Here is a 23,993-nt window from a genome sequence, read left to right on the forward strand (position 1 = left end):
CTTAAGAAAACAGTAGCTGTGTAATATTTAAGTCTCTTCACCAATATATTTACTAGACACTGGTTGGTTGGTTTTAACATGTCCACAAATTCCTTGTAACATCTCTATCCTCTTAGGAGGTTGATTAATTCATGGCTGTGGTATGAAGGGACAGGCATAGTGGCTCTAATAAACTAAGAACAGAAAGGAACTTACTGCCTGACGTAGTAAAAAAGTCAGGCCCCTCTTTTCTTTTCTTCCTAAATCGACAGCCCTAGTCTAATCACAAGAAAGCACTAAACCCAACCCAAGTCAGGAACATCTTACAACACAGCTGATCTCTTCAATATTACCAATCATGGAATCCAGAAAGACAGAACCTGCCACAATCTGAAGGAGGTGAGACACATTGCCTAAGTATTAGGTGGATCCTGGATGCAACCCAACCCTGCAATAAAAAGATGGATAACTAGTAGGGAAACCAGAAGGACCCAAATATGGCTGTGCTCTGGTTAGTGATACGATGTGGATGGTAACTGGTTTTGACAAATGTACCCTGACACTCAGGAAGGAGGAGAAAGGAGTTCAAATCTATGGCCAGAACCATTCAAGCTATGCAGTCCACACAAAGCTCAGGACCTAAACTTCAAGCTGCTATCTGAGCAAGGGCTCAGTACCTCAAAGCCTCAATTTCCTCATCTTTAAAATGGAGCCAACAATGACCCCAACTAATAAGTGGCAATGTTTTTAAGATGCTGTCATATCAGGAGCTCTTTTTCACCAGCACTGCGTTACATGTAGACACATTACTAATATTCTTACTAATGGAGACCATCAATACTACTGTATTAATTACTTTTCTATTGTGATGAGACACCATGCCCAAGGCAACTTCCAAAAGTAAGGGGTTTTGTTTGGTTTTTGTTTTCGAGACAGGGTTTCTCTGTAACAGCCCTAGTTGTCCTGAAACTCACTTCATTGACCAGGCTGGTCTCAAACTCACATAGATCCACCTGCCTCTGCCTCCTGAGTGTAGGGACTATAGGCATGCACCACCATACCCAGCCTGAAGGAAGGGTTTTTATTTGGCTTTATTGTTCCATAAGAGTATGGGTTCACCACCCCCACAGTGGGGAAGCATGGCAGCAGGACAGCTGAGAGCTCACATCTTGAGCCATAAACAGCAAGCAGGGAGGGAACTGGAAATGGCACAAGGCTTCTGAAACTTCATCCCTAGTAAGACACTTCCTCTGATGAGGCCACACCTCCTTATCCTACTCAAACAGTGCCACAACTAGGGGGGCCAATTTTTCAAATGCCCAAGGCATCTATCACTCAAACCCCTACAATTACTAACATCGCCATTATCACAGAGCCCCATGGCTATCACACCAGACAAAACAGAATCAGGTATTCTAAAACAGAGCTCAAAACTTTACCACAAAGTGATCAGAAGGTATTGCAAGGTTAGAACAGGCACTGACATCATTTGATTGTTTTAAAAGGTCAAGCCAGGCCCAAGGGCACATGTCCTTATCTGAAGACTAAGGCAGGAGAACTGTGAGCTTAACACCCAGCCCAGACTACATAATTAGTCTCAAAGAAGGAAAAATAAATAAAAAGCCATCACACAGCTGCCATGTGGAGAGTGGACTATGGAATGCCAAAGAGAGTAGACTAGACAAGTGTTTGAGGACACTAGCCTAAAGAGGAGAGAAGCCATAGGATGTAAGGCTACATTGGGGGAAAGAACAGAAGGCAGAGCCAAGAACAATCAGAACTAAGGGTGGAAGACGGGCCAAAAAGCCTTTCCCATTTGTCTTGTGTAGCAGCTCCTTGGTCCTGTCATTTTCCTTTTATCTTCAAGCCTTTAGCAAAACTGAACTCCCATTCTAACCAGAAGAAGTCTTAGGAAGTCTTTCTGACTTTCTTCATAGTGATTACTTCTGGAATGATGAAGGCCAAGTCAAGTGGCTGTAAGCTCACATCCTGCTGGCCACTTCTTAACTTCACATCACTGTCTGGTTAACTATTCCCAGTGTCATCAAAACAGTAAAACAACCCTTTGTTCCTCTTTTTTCTAAAAAGGCAGCCAAACAAAACCAGTTTTGTTCCTGCCAATCCTTGGCCTCCCCTCCCCCAACTCAAGTATTCCAGGCCTGGGGACAGGGAAGGGTGTGTGTAAAGAGCCACCCAGCATTTCTTTTAGTCTCTGGCTCAAAATGTGTATGTTCTGGATTCATCTGTGTCTTCTGTGTTTCAATCCTAAAACGATAAAATTTCATTTTATTAAGGAGTAATATTGAGAAACCAAGATGTAGGCATTGCCCATTGCTTCTGCTTTATTCTAGGCTCTTTGTATGGGCCGGCAAGGACATGGGTATGCTTACTGTCTTATTGCATACAGTGCCTTTGCAGAGTAGGTTGCTGGCCAGCAACTTCTGTCTTCTCTTTCATAGTTCCTGTGGATTTGAACCCCATTTTCCTGCCTCTTCTGCCTTGGCCTTTTGCTCACTGTGTTCTTTCATGCTCTGGGGCTTTGGTGACCTGCTTGTAGTTTCTGTTTGTCTCTCTCCACTGACCAGTAGATGGTCTCTGGTATTTCCTTTTCCGTACCATTGTATGACAGGAACTGCAGTTTTTTATGAGGTTTAAACACTTTCTGACTATGGCTATAACCTACAGTCACAGTGAGAAATGCATATTGCAGGGCTCCGAGGTACACACATACTTGCATAGTGGCAGTTTCCAGAAACTGCTTGCTCTGTCTGTGTAGTATCTTCATGCTTTCACTCCATTTTATTCTATTCTGTTCCACTGGTGTTATATACAAAACTATATTCTTGAGTATACATTTACATTCTCCAGTAGTGTCTGAAGACTTTAGTCTTCTTGCCCTAATTTTCTTACACTGAGGTTGAGGTCTGGATTAAGACTGGGTGGGGATAATACAGAATTAGTGAAACACAAAAGGTTATGTTTTGAGGGGAAGAATTCACAGCTGTGGGAGGTTGTTACCCACTGTAGCATTGGTGGCTCTTTGGAAAAGTGTTTGTTGTCTATGGTGGAGACTTTGAGAACAGACCATATTCTGGTGAGGGAAAAATGCTGGGATGGAGGGAGGGGGTAGTTGCTGAAGATGTTTGAATGCCATTGCATTTCCCTTCTGGCTAGGAGTAGACATGAAGATAACTGAACCTTTTGTGTTTTCTCCTTTTAATGGCATTTGTCAAACTTTTTTTTTCTTTTTTTCTTTTTTGGTTTTTTTGTTTTTGTTTTTGTTTTTTTTTTTTTTTTTTTTTTTTTTTTTTGTTTTTCGAGACAGGGTTTCTCTGTGTAGCTTTGGAGCCTATCCTGGCACTTGCTCTGGAGACCAGGCTGGCCTCGAACTCACAGAGATCCGCCTGCCTCTGCCTCCCGAGTGCTGGGATTAAAGGCGTGTGCCACCAACACCCGGCCAAACTTTTTTTAAAAAAGTGACTCGTGTGAATGTTTTTCCTGCTTATGTCTGTACACCATCACCTGTATGCCTGATGCCCTTGGAGGCCAGAAGAGGGTGTTGAATCCCTTGGGACTGGAGTTACAGTGTGAGCTGCCATGTGTGTGCTGAGAATCAAACCCAGGTTATCTGTAAGAGCAGCCAGTGTGTTCTTAACTTCTGAGAACAATCTCTCCAGCCCCACATTTGAAAAACTTTAAAAAAATTCATTTTGTGTTCGTGGGGGGGGGGAGGGAGAGGAGGAGAGAAGAGAGAGAAAGAGAGATATGTGATGAGGGGGGCCCATAGAATGCCAGGGACAGTTGTGGAGTCAGTTCCTTCTTTCCACCCTTATATGGGTTCCCAGGATTGAACTCATAAGGCCAACACCTACTGACTGAATCATCATGCTCACCCCTTCTGAGAGTGTTTCTGAAAAATTGGCTTGGGAAGTCCATAGTCTTGAATAGTGATGGTGGCTTATCTTACTCATTTCTTATTTGGGACTTTATTTTTTTCTTTTTTGAGGGAATTGAAGTAGAAAAGCTAGTCTGAATGTTTCTGATTTTGCTTGCAATGCAAAGAAAGTTGAATCACAGACTGATGTGCTTATATAATTCAGAGTATTTAGGGAGAATAGATTATCTAATGTTTAAAAAAATACATGTGCATCTAAAACAATGACTAGTCTCTCCTTTGTTAAAATAATGTACTTTAAGAAAAATATCACTGTACAAGCTTCTATTTTTAATTAAAATACTTTTTGTAGTGAATATTAATTTTATTGATATTGATTGACCAACTGATGTATTGTTATGAAATATATTCTCTAAATTTTCATGTAAGTCTTGTGAATTATTCATGAGAATATTATGACTGACTGCACATATGTTGCTTTATTTATTTTAGGTAAATATAGACTCATAATGGGTTTATTTGTTTCTGTGTTTGTTTGTTTGTTTTTGGTTTTTCAAGACAGGGTCTCTCTGTAACAGACCTGGCTGTCCTGTAACTCACTACTTAGACCAGGATGGCCTCTAACTCACTAAGATCTGCCTGCCTCTGCCTCCCAAGTGCTGGGATTAAAGGTCAGTGCTACCACCTCATGGCTTTTTCTAAAAACTAGTTTAAAGCGGGCTCAGCCAGACTAAAGATGGTACACCACAGGTCAACAAAGGCAGAAGTTGATTTTTAAACAGTGTGCATGTGCTGTGTATGTGTGATATTAGTGCATGCATGTTCGTGTGTGTGTGTGTGTGTGTGTGTGTGTGTGTGTGTGTTGTGTGTGTGTGAGAGAGAGAGAGAGAGAGAGAGAGAGAAGAGAGAGAGAGAGAGAGAGAGAGAATGCAGGTACACATGTGTGATGAGAGAGAGAGAGAGAGAGAGAGAGAGAGAGAGAGAGAGAGAGAGAGAGAGAGAGAATGCAGGTACACATGTGTGATGGCACGTATGTGGAGGTCAGAGGACAACCTCAGTGGTCTCTTGTTGATTACCTCTAACTACATACACTAGGCTAGGAGCCTGTGAGCTTCTGAGAATTCTCCCGTTTCCACCTCCCAGCTCACATAGGCACCAAGGGACTGCAGATGTATGGGTGCTATATCTAACAGGCTTTCCATTTTGAGGGTCTAAACTCAGGCTCTCATGTGTGCATGGCCAGTGCTGTAACCATTGTGCCATTTTGCCAGCCTGATGTTGATTTTTCAAAAACAAAATTAACCTGGGTGGTGGCACATACCTCTAATCCCAAGAATCAGTAGGCAGTAGCAGGTGGATCTCTATGAGTTCAGGACTTAGCCTGGTCTATAGAGTGAGTACCAGGTCAGAGAGGGATGTTACACAGAGAAACCTGTCTTGAAAAACAAAAACAAAATTAAAGCTAAAATTGAGAATCTTCTGGCAAAACAGGTTTTACATGCACACACACCCATACATGAATGAAAACACATGTGCGCGCGCGCGCGCACACACACACGCACACACACACACACACACACACACACACACACACACACACACACACACGGATTGATATTTCTTTAGTCCTTGAGGGAAGGAGTTTTGAGGATAGATGAATTGATGTGAAAGGAAAGATTGATATATTTGATTATATTAAGATGAGTTGTGGTTACACATTTTTAGTTTGAATGCAGCTTAAAAACTAAGAAAAGGTGTTTATAAACTGTGAAGTCATCAGTGAATCCTTATCAAAATATATATAGATGCATAAAGCAAGGGAATGGCAAACAAATACAGCAAAGATGCAGCTAGAATTTTATAGAGAATGTATGTAAATGGCCAGTAAGCATATGGAGCGCTATTCTGTGGGTAAATGTGAATTAAGACTGTACTGATAGCTGCTTTTAGTTATTGTAATCTGTAAGGTTTTACAGTCTGAGAGTATGATGCATGGATGTTGTGGGTTTTTGTAGTATTACCTACATTGCTAGTTAGGGTGAAGTAAGATAATCACCTGAAAATTGGTTAAGTGTTCTCTCTTAAGGTTGGATTTTATACCTTTGAACACTTGTTCTATTTTCTCTCATACATGCACATGCAAGACAAATTCTTCATAGTTTCAAATACACAGAAAGAGAGGACTAACAAAGTGAACGGCCATGAAACTTTGACCCTGCTTTATCATTTTAGCAGTGGGTCATGGGTCCTGTAACATCTTTGTTCCTTCACCTGTGACGGCACTCATTTGTTCATTTGTTTTTTCTAGAACAGATCGCAGACACCATTCAATTTCATCCATTAAGTATTTTGGTAAAAATAAGAATTTAAATTTAATATGGTTTTCATTTTTTACATAGTCATAATTTCTTATTTTTTAAACTTTCTTTTTTTAAGATTTATTTATTTATTATGTATACAGTGTTCTGTCCGAATGTATGCATACATAGCAGATCTCATTACAGATGGTTGTGAAGCCACCATGTGGTTGCTGGGAATTGAACTCAGGACCACTGAAAGAGCAGCCAGTGCTCTTAACCTCTGAGCCATCTCTCCAGCCCCTTAACTTTCTTTTTACTTATTCTTTTTTATATTTCATTTCATTTTTTTATTCGTTTTACATACCAACCACAGTTCTCCCTCTAATGCAGATCTTGGAAGACCAGCTTCCAAAATCTGCTCCACATGATCTGATAGTAACTTTCTTTATTACTGTTTCTTCAGAACTTCTCTCTAAAAGTTCTCTCTTTGCTCTCTGCGTGGCTGCTGCTGCCCTGCTGCCTCTGCCCTTTACTCTCTCCCTCCCTACATTGTTGCTGCCTCTGCTGCCCCTGCCTCCTTGATGTCTGCCTTGTTGCCTTATCCTCTGGCTCACTTCTCTGCCTTCTGCCCCTGCCTTTTCTATGCTGTCTTTCCCTCTCACAGCTCAACTCTGGACAAAATTATAGATTGTTTTACAGGGCCCTATCCAAACTTAAAACATAAGTCATGTAGTTTCTTTTAGTCTAGGAATGTCACACTGACCCATGCATGTAGCTCTAAGTTGGTAAGGGTTCCCAGACAGAAAATGACATTGGAGATCAAGACTTAACAATAATAATTAGTTAGCTGGACCTTGAGCCTGAGACTGGGACTATGTGAGGACTAAAGTTTTCAAATTCTGGCTTTGAATCAGCAAAAACAACACTTAGGAGAATGACCTTGTATATTGTCTCTGGGGCAACCAGATATTGTCTCTAGGGACAACCACCCTGCTTTGAATTTGCTTTGAAGTCTATAAAGTGAGCTGTCTGTGTGAAAGGCTGTCTGTGACCGAGAATTATTATTTCTGTTCAATATTACACAACTTAAGCAGAAAATCATCTTCTGGCCATCCACAGTTATATGTGTGCCCAACAAGTATAAAAACACACCACCAAAGGGCTGTGGAAAGAACCACACAGCTGTTTTTTTTTTTTTTTTTTTTTTTGGTTTTTCGAGACAGGGTTTCTCAGTGTAACTTTGGAGCCTATCCTGGCACTGGCTCTGGAGATCAGGCTGGCCTCGAACTCACAGAGATCCGCCTGCCTCTTCCTCCCGAATGCTGGGATTAAAGGCGTGCGCCACCAATGCCCGGCTCACACAGCTGTTCTTATTAGGGAGACATAGCAGTGGTACCTGTGAAAGTTATGGACAGAAAACAACCAGTCATTCATAGTCAATGACCTCTTGGCTTTGACAAGTGGAGTTCCCCAAAAATGCATGGTGAGTTGGCTTTGTCAAGTAGGACTCCCCAACATCTAGTGGGTCAACTTGTTAAATACTAGTTGTCACAGCTGTATAGCCCCATGGCCCTCTACTCTACACCCTCTCCCCACAACCCACTGCCATCCACTCCTCAGAAAGGTAAGGCCTCTCATGGGGAGTCAACAAAGCCTGGCACATCCAGTTGAGGCAGGACCAAGTCCCACCCCCTCCATCATAATTTCTTAAAAATTGTTTGATACCACTCTGTTTATAATTGTTTCAAAAATGTCTTTTTGTATTTTTTCTCACACTAGCATTATCTATTAAATTTTAATGATGGGCCTTCTAAGTCTCATAATTTCCCCTCCCTGTTTTGATCCCATTCCACATTTGTCAGAGAAACATAGAGCATTGTTCAGTATACTTTCCAAATCCTGGACTGATTGGTTGGTTGTGTTCCTGGTTTTAGTAACCATGCTTCTCTTTCTCTTGCTGTTCCTGCTTCTCACTGTTTCTGAGAAATGCAGGTTGGAATTTATTTGATGCTTTGTATTTGGAAACAAAAATGCCTGCCAGGTTGGGCTCTCAGGGTATCCAGTTAACTCACAGAAGTTTGGCAGGTGTTCTGGCTGGTCTGTCCATTGGCAGAATCTTCATTAGCCCTCCACTGGTGCTTAGCTGTTTAAGAATGTTGCAGACAAAGCCGGACTGTGGTGGCGCACAACTTTAGTCCCAGCACTTGGGAAGCAGAAGCAGGTGGATCTCTGTGAGTTCGAGGCCAGCCTGGTCTACAGAGCTACACAGAGAAATCCTGTCTTGAAAAACAAAACAAAACAAAACATGTTGCAGACATGTTGCTTTCATCACTGATCATAAGATAATGATTCTCTTATCCTGTTTTACCCTCTTTATTTTCTAGACTTTCTATTAATTATAGTGCCTACTGAACAGTTGTATTAATGAATTTTAGAATGAATTGTACTCTTCACAAAGATTACCACTGAAGTTTTGTTTTTATTTTGTGAACTTAATGGCTTTCAGTCAACGTAATGTACATTATATTGGTAAATTATTATGTGTTTGAGCATACAAGAAGCTTTTTCTGGAAATGGTGTTGCCATCCTGCAATTCAGACTCAAGTGTTTTTATGTCAAGTATCCTTCAAGACCCTTACTGTCCCCCACCCACCAAGAGAAAACTCATTTAGGAACTCCATCCAACTGTACCTCAGCTTCCCCAGTCAGTTTTGTTGAATGTTGTGAGCACCCTATATTGCTGTCTGTTCTTTTATTTGGAAATGTCACCCAAGGGGACACTGCTCTGCATAGGATTTCTGATGGGGAGCTCTAGCAGGCTTCTTTAAAGGGTCTTCCTCTGTGGGTTTCTGCTAGGTGTTTGTGAGCCCCCGATTCGATGACATTGCCTTTCTGTTGTTATTTGCTCTTTTTTTTGGGGGGGGGGTGTTCGAGACAGGGTTTCTCTGTGTAGCTTTGAAGCCTATCCTGGCATTCACTCTGTAGACCAGGCTGGCCTCGAACTCACCAAGATCTGCCTGCCTCTGCCTCCCCAAGTTCTGGGATTTAAAGATGTGGGTCACCAATGCCCGGCTTCTTTTCTTCTTTTTTAAAACTTATTTTATATGTAGGTGTGTTTCTCCTGCATATAAATCTGTGTACTACTTGTGTGCTTGATACCCGTGGAGGCCAGAAGAGGTTATCAGATTCTCTGAAATTAGAGTTAACAGTGCCACCACGTGGGTGCTGGGAATTGAACACAGGAAGGGAAGCAGGATTAGGGCCTGGCAGGTATGAGTGTAAGGACTCTAGAGTATGACAGTTCACCATTTTTCTAACAGTGTCTATTTTACAAAGTGCTGGCAATGAAGAAAAGTTACTGGATTTCCACCAGTTGGAAAGGACTTTGGTAAATCCTAGGTTGAAACTTAGCACAGCCAGGGAAGAGTTGATAAGAGTCCTTTACAGAGCAGAAGGAGTGGGAAATGAGGACTTCTGATGACTAAAGTATGAATATCTTGAAAACCTTGCTGAAGCCACAGATAGCTCAGAAAGTTGTTGAGGCCCACACAGTCACAGTGGCTTGATAGGAGAGAGGGAGAGAGGGAGGGAGGAAGGGGAGAGAGAAAGGAGAAAGTGAGAGTTCCCAATTGAAGAGAATGGCTACCTTCTGTTGACTGCCTATGTCCATGGCATGCCCATGCTACAGATGTGCCCCACATGTGTACATAGGGGGGGGGGATGTGTGCGCACGCGCGCATGTGCATACACACACACACACTGTATCTCAGACTCTTCAGGCTGCTCCAGCAAAATGCCATAGACTGAATCTCTTTCACCAGCCTTTCCAAGTCCCACTTTCTGACACTGTCATGGTGAGGCTGGGATTGGACACATGAATTTTGGAAGGACCTGGATTTTCAGACCATAGTGCACACACGTACACTGCACATACACATGATCCCTCTCCTGATGACCCAATGGACAATGGAGGACATATGAGGGTGGTGAGGTATGGTTCTTCCTATCTAGGTTGACTGAGACTGACAAGGATGGTGGACATTGTCACCCAGGCACACTGTCAACGATTTTTGCATCACATTATGCAGGATCATGGTGAATGTTTATAGTGTGGACAGAATTGATTGCAAGAGGTGTAAAAGAATGGCTCACTTAGGGAAGAGGGATGGCCTGGCAGCCCTGAGCTCCACCTCTGCTCTGGTTGTAACCTTGGGAAGCCAGCCCTTCATCTCTCTTCCATCATGTAGTAAATGCCTTTGTATTCACACTTTCTCTGGGAAAGAAATGGTGGGCAGGGCATATGACCTATTGTTATAAATTCATCTCTAGTTCAGGGTTCTATCTTGTACAAAAACCTCTAGGTTAAGGATTTAGTGTCCTTTTACTTAACTTTTATCATACTGTTAGCTATGCTAAAGGTCTTTGAACCTTTTTTAAAAAAATGAACAGGAGAAGCTTGAGGTAAGTTCTGATTGTTTGCCTAGCATGAATAAGGTTCAGGGTTCAGCACCTAACACTGAAAAACAGCAAGCAGAAGGAGAGAAGTCCACTTGTTTTGAGTGACAGGGCTTCAGGCTGCAAAGTAGGTTGGACTCCTGCCCATGCGTGAGTCTGGTTCCTATTTCCTGAGATAATAATGGTTCCTGGTGACAATACCAGACACACCCACTTATTGCAGGTGATTCTGGTTTCCCAGCTTGCCCCACTTTGTGGTGCCTAGGCCTGCTAGGAAGGCTTTAGCAATCAAAACTGCTGTCTTCAAGGAGACCTAGAGCTTGTGGCCCATAGTACCCAGCAGAATGTGGGGCCTGTTCTGTGTTTTCTTTTACTTTGTCAAGAGCCTTCCTCTCTTGCTCATCAAGAACAGAGTGGGAGCTGCAGTGAGACCTGGCTGCTGACTCACTGTCTCACTCCTACCCTGCTGCTGAAATACTGGTGCTCATCCCCCCTCCCCTGCCTCTTGCCTCCCCAAGCCTACAGCTGCAGGGGTGGCCTTGGATTTGCTGGGTGGGACCCAGAGCCACCTGCACTTGACAGGACACATATTTTTACATACTGTCGGCTGGAAATAATCAACTTTATTTAAAGAGAATGTGGATTCTGAGTGCTAAAAAAAGCAACCAGCAACTTGCTAGGGCTGTTTTAGGAGCAGTTTTCCTACCTACTGTAGATGGAGACTGTGAGGCCCATATCAGGGGGCCTGAGGTCTGTCCTGGAAGGTCATAGTGGGAAGATAGACCAGCAGGTCCCAGGCAACAAATAAAGAGCCCCCAATGGGAATTCAGAGCTTTTGCAGGCCTGATAGGGGTCAGGCTGAGTCTGGCAGTTTATCTCCCTGAAGAAGTGAGCCCACACGCCGTACTGATGTTTGCTTGAGGATCTGATATGTTGAAACAGTTTTCCAGGGCCTTTTCCCTAGTACTGGCTGTTCTTCCACCTTTTGAGAAGTCTTTGTGCTTATTTCCAGACCTCTGTTAAATACTAAGACCATTTTGATTTTAATTTTATGTGGGATGGCTTTTATTTATGTTTACATATTTTTTAAAAGTTTTTTTTTAAATGTGTACTAGTGTTTTGCCTTTGTGTATGTAAATGCTCTGTGTGCCTGAAGAGGTCAGAAGAGCAAATTGGATCCCCTGGAACTTGGAGTCACAGAGTGGGTACTAGTTGCTCTGCAAGAGCAATAAATAAGTGGTCTTAACTACTGACCCATCTCTCTAGTCCTTGTTTTTCAAAGTTTTGTCTATTTTTACATGGTAACATGGATAGGGAGAGGGAGCTCTTTCCTTATTTCCCAGCTGTAGAGGTAGCCACTGTTACCTTGTTTCCCCACCACCCACCACCCGGAGATACCACCACATATTCATGTGTGCCCATGCCAGTGGAAGCCCAATACTGCCAAGGGAGCTCATGTGGGAGGACCCTGTGGAAGCTTGGTGACTAGGCAGTTCTTTTTGCTGTTCCTAGTTTCTCGGTAGTCCATTCCAGGGAACTTTATGGGCTGGGCTGAGGCTACTGCACTGTCCCTGGGATGGCCACTGGACCTGGGGCCCTACAGGTGCATTCTGTCCATGCTTGTTAAAATAACTTTTTCTCTTCGTTGTTAAAATGTTTGCATATTGTAGGGAATTTGAATGTCACCTAAGGAAACAAAAAGGTCAGACCCCCTCTTACCACAAAAATCAAACTCGCTTATGCATGTATTTTCATTTCCTCTTCCTGGAAGTTGAGGCCATACCATATATAGAAATTATGTATCCTCCCCCCCTTCAGTTTTCTTTTTTGTTGTATTAAAAAGCTTTTTTCATACCACTAGTCTTTGAAAATACTGGGCCTGTTATATACATTTTCTTTGTTTTGGGGCCTTCATCTTGCTTTGTGATTGTTAGTTCTCTGTGCTGCATAGTGCCTTGGGCAGTTTCAAGGTTGTGTCCATGATGATTGATCAATGCCTAGTCTTCACAGTATTGAGTGCTGAAGTTTTGAATATCATCTCTGAAGCTAATTTCCTTAGCCACTCTGCTTGTGTTGCCACATCAAAGCATTATGACTTGACAGCTTAAACATCAGCCATTGATTCTGACAATTCTATGACTAACATGTGAGATCAGGTATGGTCTGGCTCTCAGTCTTGAAGGCTGTAGAGAAGGATCCTTCTGGCTCCTTCCAGCTTTGGATAGAGGTTCACAATTCTTGTTCCAACATTCTAATCGCTGCCTGCTCCTCATGGCTGCCTTTACACCATTTTCCTGGATAAGTCTCCCCTTTAAGAACAATGATCCTGCTGGGTCAAGCCCCACCTGAATGACCTGATTGTAACTGAATCACTTTTGAGGCCTCAGGGTTAAGACTCAAGTATATGATTTGGGAGGACACAAATCATCCCTCAACAGCTTCCAGTTATCTGGCCCAGTTCGGGCCATGTTGGAGGCCACACGTCTCTTGCATATATGGAAACAGTGAACACATACAGTGGGTAAAGATGGTCTTGTTTTAAAACTTGAGCAAGAAAAGGCGTGTCGTCTTTAATCCCCCCTAGTCCTGGTCTTATTTCTGTATCAAGACAAACGAAGGCACTTGCAGCTTTGTGCTTTCTGGAGTGAGTGGAATGACACGCCTACCTTATAGTGCGTAGAGCTCCCTGCCTGCTTCAGTTTGTCAGCTGACAAAGGCTTTTGTCTGTGAATTAGATCCTCAACTCATTTAGTGGACTTGTGAGTCTAAACTCATTTTTAAAAGGCATTTATATGATTAACATGGTAAATTTTATGACAGATTTTGTATTTTATCTTCAACATCTGCTTCCTGGCTAGACTGTTTTGTATATGTGCCGGGTTTGTAATGGAGGTATGTAATAGGATTTGGTTGACTAGGTTTTTTAGGCCATCTCATTAAATGGATTGCTTAACCCTTGCTAATGATGTGCATAGTTAATGCAGTCCTTTTGGCTTTGATTTACTTACTAGGAGGAAAGAGAGGCTTAGTGTTGGGTTAGGATTGAAGTACAACAGCTACAGGCTAGAGGTTTTTTTTTTCCTTCTTGAAAAGTTCTTCCCAGCAGTTCATCATCACACCCGGCACTCATGAGTCAGGGATTTTCCTAACCAAGGTGGCTGCCTGTTTAAAGGCCTGGTTCTGAATTGGCAGCAAGCAGAACTGTGATTTCCTGGGAGACCACATAGGAGTATCACAAAGAAAATTGCTCCAAAGTGGGACCTTCATAGCAAGTAAGCTTTTTTTTTTTTTTTTTTGATTTTGTGTTGATCTCTCTCTAGGACACAGGAGTAACACATGTGAAGCTGCTTTGAGACTTCTCTGCTTTGATTTGTTCAGCTGCACCTCACTTTTCTTGTTTTTTCTCAGGATTCAAGAGCAGTTCCAGAAAAATCCGGACAGTTACAATGGTGCCATCCGTGAGAACTACACCTGGTCGCAAGACTATACTGACCTGGAGGTCAGGGTACCAGTGCCCAAGCATGTGGTGAAAGGGAAGCAGGTAACAGGCCGGGGCAGGGGCTTCACTGCAGCCAGTCTGAGCTCCAGGGAGGGAGCTGGCCTGACTGCATTAGAGTTAGGATTGGCTTTGGGGTATGAGACCTTGTCCCTCAGGAGGTGGCTGCCTTTGCTGTCCTTGCCTGTGAGCCTTTTTCACCTGGTCTTCAAGTTCCCCTGGAGACAGTGAGCCCAGTTCTTAGTCTGAGCAGCCATACTCTGGAGAAAAGCCCATGTTTGATGTCTTAGTCTCTTAATAATAACATGGGTATTCTCAGGGCCTCCTTGTAGACAACTAGCCTCTTGTTTTTCAAGAGCAGATACAAAGGTTATCTTGATGAAGTCTGCCTTCAATTTCCCTAAGAAAACTCAGCTGACCTCACAGTGTGGACTAAGATGCTGTACCATAGTGATTGTCTTCTCTGTTTACTACCCTGCAGCCCAGTGCTCCACACAGAATGGGGCAGCAGAACCTCCTTGTGTACTTTAGAGGTAAATAAATACCTGAAACTTATCTTGGTTCAGGGTAAGAAAGAAGAGGAAGGTGGGTGCTCTTGACACTGAAACTGTCCAAGACAGTGAGATGACAACGCAGGAAGAAAGAACAGGCAATCCTTACTGTTCCTTCTAGTGTTGCTGGTTTCACGTAGACATGTGTTGAGAGCAAGCTTTCCTGTCTACAAACCTCTTTGCTGATGTTGGCTAGAGATCACCAGAGGACATCCATTTCTGTGAGGCCCAGTGTTGTTGCCCCATGTACCTTGTCAGTGCTCAGGCTCATTGTCCAGGCCTGTCACCTCAGGTTGCCAATGGAAAGACAGTCTTACTTCCTTCATGCACAAGTTCTATGATGTATGCATTTTCTGCCCTTGTTGACAAACAAAGCTAGTTCTTTTCTTCAGACACATGACCTCCATGTAGCACCTTCCAACAACTCCCCCCCCCCCTTCCAGTTGTGTCTGGTCGTGCATGATACCCATTGCAGCTCCAGGAGTTCTGAGGGAAAGCAAAGAAGTCTAGGGGTGAGGAGATTACTCACTGGATAAGATCCTGCACTTGCTGTGCAAGCATGAATGCTTGAGTGCAAGTCTATAAAAAAGATTGGTGGGACTACAGATTCCTAATACTGTAGAGGGAGGAGACAAGAAGGTTGCTGGAACTTGCTGACCCACCAGCTTTCCCCTTTGTTTAATGAGAGGCCCTGTTTCTAAAGAATGAGGCAGAGAGTGAGAGTAGGACACCTGCCCTTTTTCCTGTAGCCTCCATGTGCATGGATGAGTATTACTACACATGCTACACATGTAAATCTAGGCTACAGTGACTAAATGAATGTCTTGGCCTGTGTTCTGTGGTTCTTCAATGGGGCAGGAGCTATGTCAGATATGTATACCTGTGACATTACCAATGTAGGTGGATTTCTGAAACTTAGGTTTAGTACATAAATTTTTAGAGGGAGGGTGATGTTTATTTAGGAAGCCATGGCAGAAATAACATTATTGTAGATTGTTATAAATAATCAGGATTCACTTAAAATAATCTTAGGTAATCTTAGGTAACAGATCCAAATAGGATATTACAGAATTTGAATTAACATTGTAATAAAGTTTGGCATGTGTCAGAAACTTTCCCTATTTTAATCTTCAAGAGACCCTTAAATGTACACAGCAATTCTGTGCTTTATAGATGAGAAATTAAGGTTGAGAGAAATTACTAAAGTACCAAGTGTTGGCTCCCTTGTTACACGCAAATGGGACTTCTATATACCTGTTTGAGTGGATGACTTGCTGAATAACTAAGAGGACAAAATTATGCTTGGTTCAAATGTATCTATCTCTAAGCTTAGCCTTCTCTGAGTCTTAGCTTTTATTTTTATAAATCCCTTACTTCATGGAAGTTGTGGTTGTATAGAACATATAACATGGAACATGAGTTTTCAGGGAACAGTGGGGACAGCCTGTCTGGTACCCTACACCTACATAGTAACAGACCACCAGGCTCAGTTCACCCTGTCTGTTTTGGATGGTTTGGGGCAGGTACTGATTGCCTTTCCCGAGTTGCTTGCCTAACATCATCTTGGGGCGTTAGTGGGTCAGGTGCTGAATTCCATCTCATTTTGTGGTAGGAGTGCCAAAAAATTACTAACATACTTAAGGGCTGGGGAGATACCTCACTTGATAAAATGCTTGCTGAGTTTGGATCCCCAGCACACACATAAAATGACTTAGGCCAAGTTGTGTGCCAGTAATTCCAGTGCTAGAGTTGCAAAAACAGAAGGATCTTGAGGGTTTGCCAGTTAGCCAGAACTTCTGAATTAACAAGCTCCAGGTTCAGTAAGAGACCTGTCATAAAAAATACTGTGGTGAGCAAAATAGAGGAAGATACCCAAGTTAACCTCTGGAATGTGTACACACACACACACACACACACACACACCCCGTAACTTTAAATTTTTAATGTAGTTTTAAATTATGCATATGTCTGTGTATTTGTGTATGGGTATGTACATGGGTAGTACAGAGGCTAGAAGGAAGGTGTTGGATCCCTTAGAGCTGGAGTTACAGGCAGTTGTAAACTACACAACATGGGTGCTAGGAATTGAATTCAGACCCTCTCTGCAAGGACCTCACCTCTTCAGGTTTCTCTGAAAGTGTTCATAGTAGGCCCAGATTAAAATTAGTTTCTCTTTTCTGTGACTCAAAAGATCTATGTTGGTAACCCAGATAGCTCCTAGGGATATAGTTTTCAGATATGCTGGCTTATTGTGGGAGTTGGAGCCATGCCCTGTACCATACGCTCCATAGTATGTAAGTGCTGCCATTTCATGTTGTTCAGATTCCTGTCTCTCTCTGGTGTGTATTTTCTCTGATATCCATGGTGGTGCAGTCCTGCTTTTACTAACCCACCCTGGATCTGGCTCATTCTTCTGTGGACATTGTTTGAGCACATGGCCCAAGTGGTGTCACCAAGATAGATGTCTGGCATCAGGCATTTTTCTTTTTTATTGCACAGGCAGTAGTAACCTTTAGTAAAGTGGTGGTGTGTGTATGTTCAGCATAGGTGAAGTGTACATTTCAGTGACTTGGTCCTTTGGCTCACCATGCATTCATGGGAGCCCAGCCAAAGAGCCAAAGCTACCTTCACTCAACGCAGGCTTGATATGTTTCTTTAAAGCACTAGGGGTGGGGAACACTCCAGATCTGCTGTTAACTTTATGGAGCATTCTGTGACACCTGCTCATGTTGCTTGCATTGGTGAAGATTGTTATCTCCCACATGGTAGGATATTTTCTTTCTCCCTAATAATATTTCTCCAAGCTATGCTTATAATATTAATCCCTGGTCTGTAAGACCTGAAACTATGAAACTGTTAGGGGAAAAATAAGGAAAACACTTCAAGAAATAGACACAGGCAAGAGCTTTCTGGATGGGACTCCCTTCACTTGGAAATAAGACCAACACTGACAAATAGGATCTTATGTAGTGAAAATACAGCAAAGGAAGCAGTTGATTGGGTGAAGAGACAGCCTACAGAACGGGAGGCGGTTGCTAGTTTTGCACCCAACAGAAGACTAATATCTGAAATATACAGAATTTTAAAAACTAAACAACAAGAAATAAAAAAAAATCAGTAAATGGATAGATGAAACAGACTGAGTCACTGAGATTGGCACTAAACATGTATTGCTAATAAACGTAAAGAAAAAAATTGTTCCTTCGCCAGCCATCTTACAAAAGCAAACCAAAACTACACAGTGGTGGCCATGCCTTTAATCCCAGTACTGAAGAGGTAGTGGACTCTGAACTCCAAGACGGCCATAACTTCATAAAGAAAGCATAAAAGCAAGCTACATTGAGATTGCATTTTGCCCTAGCAAGACATGGCAGTCTTAAGAAAATAAACAACAAATGCTGGTGGGAATGTGGGGTAAGAGGGAACTCTTACACACCACTGGTGGGAATCTAAACTAGTCCAGCATTGTGGAAGTCAGTATGTAGGGTTCTCAAACAAAGAAGCAAAAGAAAAACAAACCTGAGAAACAGGTCTTGTAGCACTCCTGGGTACCTACCTGAAGGCTCTGATTGAGTATATCAGGGAGTGCAGCACAGCACTGTCCCAGTAGCTCAGGAGTGGACCCAAGCAGGGTGTTGGGAAAGGAGTGTGACAGGGATTCACACGCAAGTCTGACAGCTGTGAAGAAGTTATGTTGTTAGCAGGGAAAACTGCTCCAGCTGGAGCTGCATCAGGTCAAGCAAGTTAAGCCAGTCTCAGAAAGACAAATACATGTTTTCTCTTTGTAGTTTTTACATTGTACATGCATACATAAAACATATATGTATACACATACATGGCATGAAAGTTAAAGTGAAACTGTCTAGTGTAACAAAGACTAATTGGGGGAGGGAGGATGGGACATAAAGGAACATATGTTTAATGTGTAATATATGTTTACTTGAAACTTTAAAAATGTCTTGGTCTATCAGTTTCTTAGGGATTGCTAAGAGTTTTTGCCAACCCTCTCTTAAAACTTTGAAATAAGTTGCTTTTGTGTCTCTTGGGTTCTACATGCCTAAGGGCTTTTCCTCAGAGTTACACTTATCTTGACTGGTTCTCTTCCACTTGTCCCCTAAATGTACCTGTCACAGCTGCCTGGCAGCAGTGTTTTATTTTTGGTTTGTCTCTGGCATCCATCAGACATAATCATGATGGTAGCTATGACTGCAGCAGCTTTGGGAGATGGAGCCAGGGCTGGTTCTGGTTGGTGATGAAGAGGCCCTGTGTAGGCAGCTATTTGTTTTGTGTTAGGGTTAAATGAGGGGGCACTGCAGCAGTGCATTGGCCCTCTATTCCCCAGTGCTGGCTCAGTGCTGGTCAGAGCTCTTGAGTTTCGTCCTAAGATGTTTTCACTCATCTTTCTGTGGACATGAGTGTGAGGACAGAGTACTGGCCTTTCAAGGGTGGTTGAGAGTGAATGGAAGTGTGTACCCAGTACATGCTCTTCAGAGGAAAAATAGGAACTTGATTATTTTCCATATTCTTTGCTGCATAGGAAGAGCAGCACCCTTCTCCTCCCTTCTTGTGTTGTGTAAACCCTCAGAGCAGTGACAGAAACAGAGTGGGGGAGTCCATGATTGCCCACTTCAGGTCAATGTGCTGGTGTTTCACTGGGTCAGAGATCTGCAGTGCCCTCGAGACTTAGACTGTGGGTTTTTTGTTTTGTTTTGTTTTTCACATGAGAAAACTCTTCCTGCTGAGAAGGCACTGGAATGGGAATCAAAAGCCAGGTTCCTACTCTTGTTTTGACTTCATTTGAGTGGAAAGTGCTAGGTTTTTGGTTTTTTTTTTTTCTAGACAGGATTTCTCTGTGTTATAGCTCTGGCTGTCTTGGAATTCACTTTGTAGACCAGGCAGGCCTTGAACTCACAGAGATCTGCCTGCCTCTGCCTTCAGAGTGCTGGGATTAAAGGTGTGTGCCACCACCACTCATTGAAAGTGCTAGGATTTTATTTGCAAAGTCATTATTAATATTGCTGAATAACTAGTGAACCTGTCTTCTGACTTTCTTTTCTCTCAAATGCCCTGCTGCATGCCTAAATTATCCCTGTCCTTACACTAAGAGCCTCTTGGCTCCCCAAGATAGCCACTTGGTCCCCAAGCTTTGACTTGTGGTTACATTCACCCGAGCTTGATGCAGAAGATGAACCCTGTGCTGAAAGTTTTAGCATACATCGTTCCCTTTTTAGAATTGGTCTGGAGAATAATGTAGGATGTGATGGCTTCCAGCATTGGGCGGGGAGGGGAGAGGGCAGCTGGATCTCTGTGAATTTGAGGATAGCCAGGGCTAAATAGAGAGAACCTGTCTCCAAAATAAAAGTTAGGAAGACTTTATTACTGGAAATTTCCACAACAGAAAGGGCTGCATTTAAATGCACCTAAGTGTATAAATGTGACCATTGGAAAAGTCCCTGGCTTGATAATCTCTTGTGCTGTGAGGTCATGTAAAAACCTCACTGGTTTGGGGTCTACTTTAGCAGAGATGCATATATATTTAAATATAAATATTATAAATAGTATGAGTATTTCTGCATTCCCATCTTTAGCACACATAAGTTCTACTTAGATACCCCTATTACTTCTCCCCATTGTCCATCTAGCCCCACTAAGGCAGCTGTGGTCACTTTTGTTTATCTCCGTGTCCTCAAGTGTTCCTTCTTGATACACTTCCTGTCTCTAGTCTTCAGGCTCAGGTGGCTACCTTTGGTACTCAGAGCTCTCCCATCCTCTGCTTTTGCTACCTTCAAGGAACAGGGTGACTATTAAAATATACTGAAGTTATTTCATCTCTTGTTATAAACAATGTTCCTTAACATTTTGTTTTGCATCTATGCATTTTCATATGAATAAATTCTGTAAAATACAGTTGCAAGACCAAAAGTATGTTCCTGTAATTACCACAAAACTGCCAACACTCTGGAAGCAGAGTCAGGCCAGCTGGCCTATATAGGAAGACTGTGTCAATCAACAAAATTTAAAAAGTAACCTCTAGACCCAGTGTGAACTTAAATTTCTCTGAATTCATTCTCTCCTAGCTTCTCCATTGTCTGTTATGTTGTTGCTCTTTTTCCAGAAGCTCCCTGTTGATAGAGGTCAGGGTTGTGTGTGTGTGTGTGTGTGTGTGTGTGTGTGTGTGTGTGTGTGTATGTATGTTTTCTTTATGCAGCATTCATATGATAAAGCTTAATATAAAAGTAGGCACAGTAAGAGATTAACAGTATGCAATAATAAAGCAGCATTTAAAAGCATACTGTAATAGTTATATAAATTTTATCTCTTAAAATATGATATACTATAATCACCCTTATGAGATGATACATTGTCTATATGATGAGATGAATGGTATAGGCATGTGTATATAGGTATAGCACTGGGCTGCTAATTCACCTTATAATGTATCAAAAGCAGAACTATTTGCTTTCAATTACTCTCCATCATCAAGCCATGATGATGTCAGTGCCTAGGGATCTTCCATAGTTGCCTCTTTAGAAAGGATTTATGTGCATGCACGTGCACTTGCATGCAAGTGTACATGTGTGTGGGTCAGTTGACAACTCTTGGTAGTCACATTTTTGCTACCGTGTGGTAACCATAGATGGAACTCAGGTTGTCAAGCTTATGTGCAAGCCTTTCTACCTGCTGAGCGATCTTACCAGCCCAAGCTTTCTTTTATGATCCTGTGGCCTTAATGTTGTATCTTCTACAACACATCTTCTTTAATGTCAGTGCAGTTCCCAACACTTGCTTCCCTTCCTCTTCCTCTGGAGATGACTTACATTTTCTATGGCTTTCTCAGCAGCCACCAGTCCATGGAAAAACACTTGAAACCATTCACAGTTCTCTACCTGGAGGTTCTTCAAGTAAGCATTTCCTTTTTGCTTTTAACTTTTCCCTTGTGGCTTTGAAAATTGCCTTGTCAGCAGCAGTTTTTTTTTTTTTTTTTTTTTTTTCCCTTTTTGGTACTATCTTATGTCTGGATCAGTTGCTGTTAGGATTCAACCAGGTATGTATGTGGCCTTGACAAGTGAAATGATGTCCTAATCAAGGGGCTGACATGTTGAGGTTGTGTTTGGGGCAAAAGTATAACCTCCACATTGACATTTTCATAGTAGATTAGAATGGCCAGATGGATTTTTCTATCATTAATAGGACTTTAAATTCTAACTTTTCATCTCCCAAGTGTTTTCCCCCTATTCCTGGAATGAAACACTAGTGGAACCATTCCATAAACAATATGGCTGTCACCCACGATTTCTGATTAGGTTGCCAGAATACTGGCAGATTTTTTTTTTTTTTTTTTTTTTTTTTTTTTTTTTTTTGAGATCTCATTCACTCTCCTGTCTGTACTCTATGTATGCCTGACTTTATTGTATAGCCTGTCAGATTCCATTGCCATGTAGTAAGTACCCTAGCAAACCTGTCCTTTCATGCCCTGGTGCTGCCTTTGCACTTGAATGAGGCTCTCTGGGGTATTCTCTTCCTCAGAGCCCAGTGCAGTGAAGACTTGATCTTTTCTTAATCAGTTTCTTTAACTTTGTTTAAAGTGTAGCAGCAGCTTCTTTAGCAGACATGTTTCTCAAGTAATTTTTACAGTTTTCCTTCTAACCATCTTCCTGAACCTATGTATCCTTTCCTCTTTTTAGAGGTTTCCTGCGGAGATCTATATAATTTCAGTGTTTTCTGGTGTAACACAGTGCTATTATTCACAACACCCCCACATTTAAGCCTTTTCCATATGACCATCACTTTTATAGGTTGAGGTATGATAGCAAAAACTAGCATCTGGTTGTACATACAAGTAACACTAAACAGTTGGAGCAAGTTGTGTGTGTTTACATACATACACACAGACATATGTGGAGGTATGGGTGGGGTTGTAGGGAAGGGGGAAATTATGTAATTATATTGTACCTAAAAAAATAATCAAAATTTAGTGTTTAAGTGATAAATATATATTTTTAAAAACTAGCATCAATTTATTTATTTTTCTTTAAAACTTATGGTTAATCATATTTTAGCAACCTCATTATATAGTTTTATTTTCTTTGTTAAGAACTGTTTGTTTTTAAAAAAAAAAAAAGAACTGTTTGTTTTGAAACAAGGTCTCTCCTCAGCCTTCTTGTCCTAGAACTTTCTGTGTAGACCAAGTGATCTACCTGCTCTGACCTTCTTAGCGCTAGGATTAAAGGTGTGTGCCATGATCAGACCATAGATTACATTTTTATATTGCTTCTTTGTCAGTCACAGTTTTCCCATAATCCTTTTTTGATACATTTTAAGTTGAGTTTTTGAAAAGATTTTGTATTTTGAGCTGGAGCGATGGCTCATTGGTAAAGAACACATAGTGCTATTTCAGAAGACTCAAGTTTAATTCCCAGCACCCAGATGGGGAACTCATAACCAGCTGTAATTCCAGTTCCAGGACGTCTGGAACCTCTGGTTTCCATGAACATCAGTACATATACACATAGATACATAATTTAAATCTTAAAAAATATTTATTAATTATTATTTAGTGTGTGTCTACGTGCATGTATGTGCACATGCATATGGATGGCCTTATTGAGTCTCCTGGAGCTGGAGTTTCAAGTAAAAGTATGATAGTACCAAAGTCCAACTTGGTGAGACCAAGGAACTTATTGGGCTTTCTTACAGAGCACAGGCATGGCGTTACTTACAGGACAATGGATAGCCCCCAGTCAGCTAGCTGTGCCATAATAAAGTCACACCCCATCATGGATGGAGACCTCATGGAAGCTGCATCCTGAAAGCCTACTTTTAATCAGCCTTCATGTCTGCACATAGTCTAGCATCTTCTGAGATCACTTGGAGCTGGGGGAGGAAGTAATTGCAGGAATCCTAGGAAGTGTCAACAGCTCCATTACCATTGCCATGTATCTGGCTCCTACTGTATTGTTCTGCTCTAGGTGGCTGGCCAATGGGCAGAGTTGAACAATGGCATCCTATGACTAGGAGGTGGGGAGCTTCCACACAACATTTCCTGACATGGGGTGCTGGGACCTTAACTCTGGTCCTCTGAAAAGGCAGCTAATGCTCTTGATGTCTGAGTCAAGCGCCATTTTGTTTTGATTAACATGACTTTATGGTAGGTTTTGATTTTTTGTTTGTTTGTTTTATTTTGTTTGAGACAGGGTGTCTCTGTATTGCTTTCTAGCCTGTCCTGGAACTCACAGAGATCCGCCTGCCCCTGCCTCTGAGTGCCAGGCAGGGCTAAAGGTGTGCGCTACCAATGCCCAGCTCATGTTTTGAAATTT

General features: G+C 42.1%; 1 protein-coding gene across 2 annotated transcripts in view; it reads left to right on the forward strand.

Moving 5' to 3' along the window:
• Positions 1-23,993, forward strand: part of Nudcd3 (NudC domain containing 3) — a 94,762-nt gene that overhangs the window by 42,661 nt on the left and 28,108 nt on the right. For both annotated transcript variants that reach the window (XR_003479677.2, XM_027388177.2), the window contains exon 3: positions 14,038-14,170. Coding sequence is in view for 1 of the 2 variants with exons in the window: in XM_027388177.2 (XP_027243978.1) it covers positions 14,038-14,170 (133 nt within the window). In the remaining variant the exon portion in view is untranslated. The remainder of the gene's footprint in view (positions 1-14,037; positions 14,171-23,993) is intronic.

Source organism: Cricetulus griseus, assembly GCF_003668045.3.
Source record: "Cricetulus griseus strain 17A/GY chromosome 1 unlocalized genomic scaffold, alternate assembly CriGri-PICRH-1.0 chr1_1, whole genome shotgun sequence".
Classification (NCBI taxonomy): domain Eukaryota; kingdom Metazoa; phylum Chordata; class Mammalia; order Rodentia; family Cricetidae; genus Cricetulus; species Cricetulus griseus.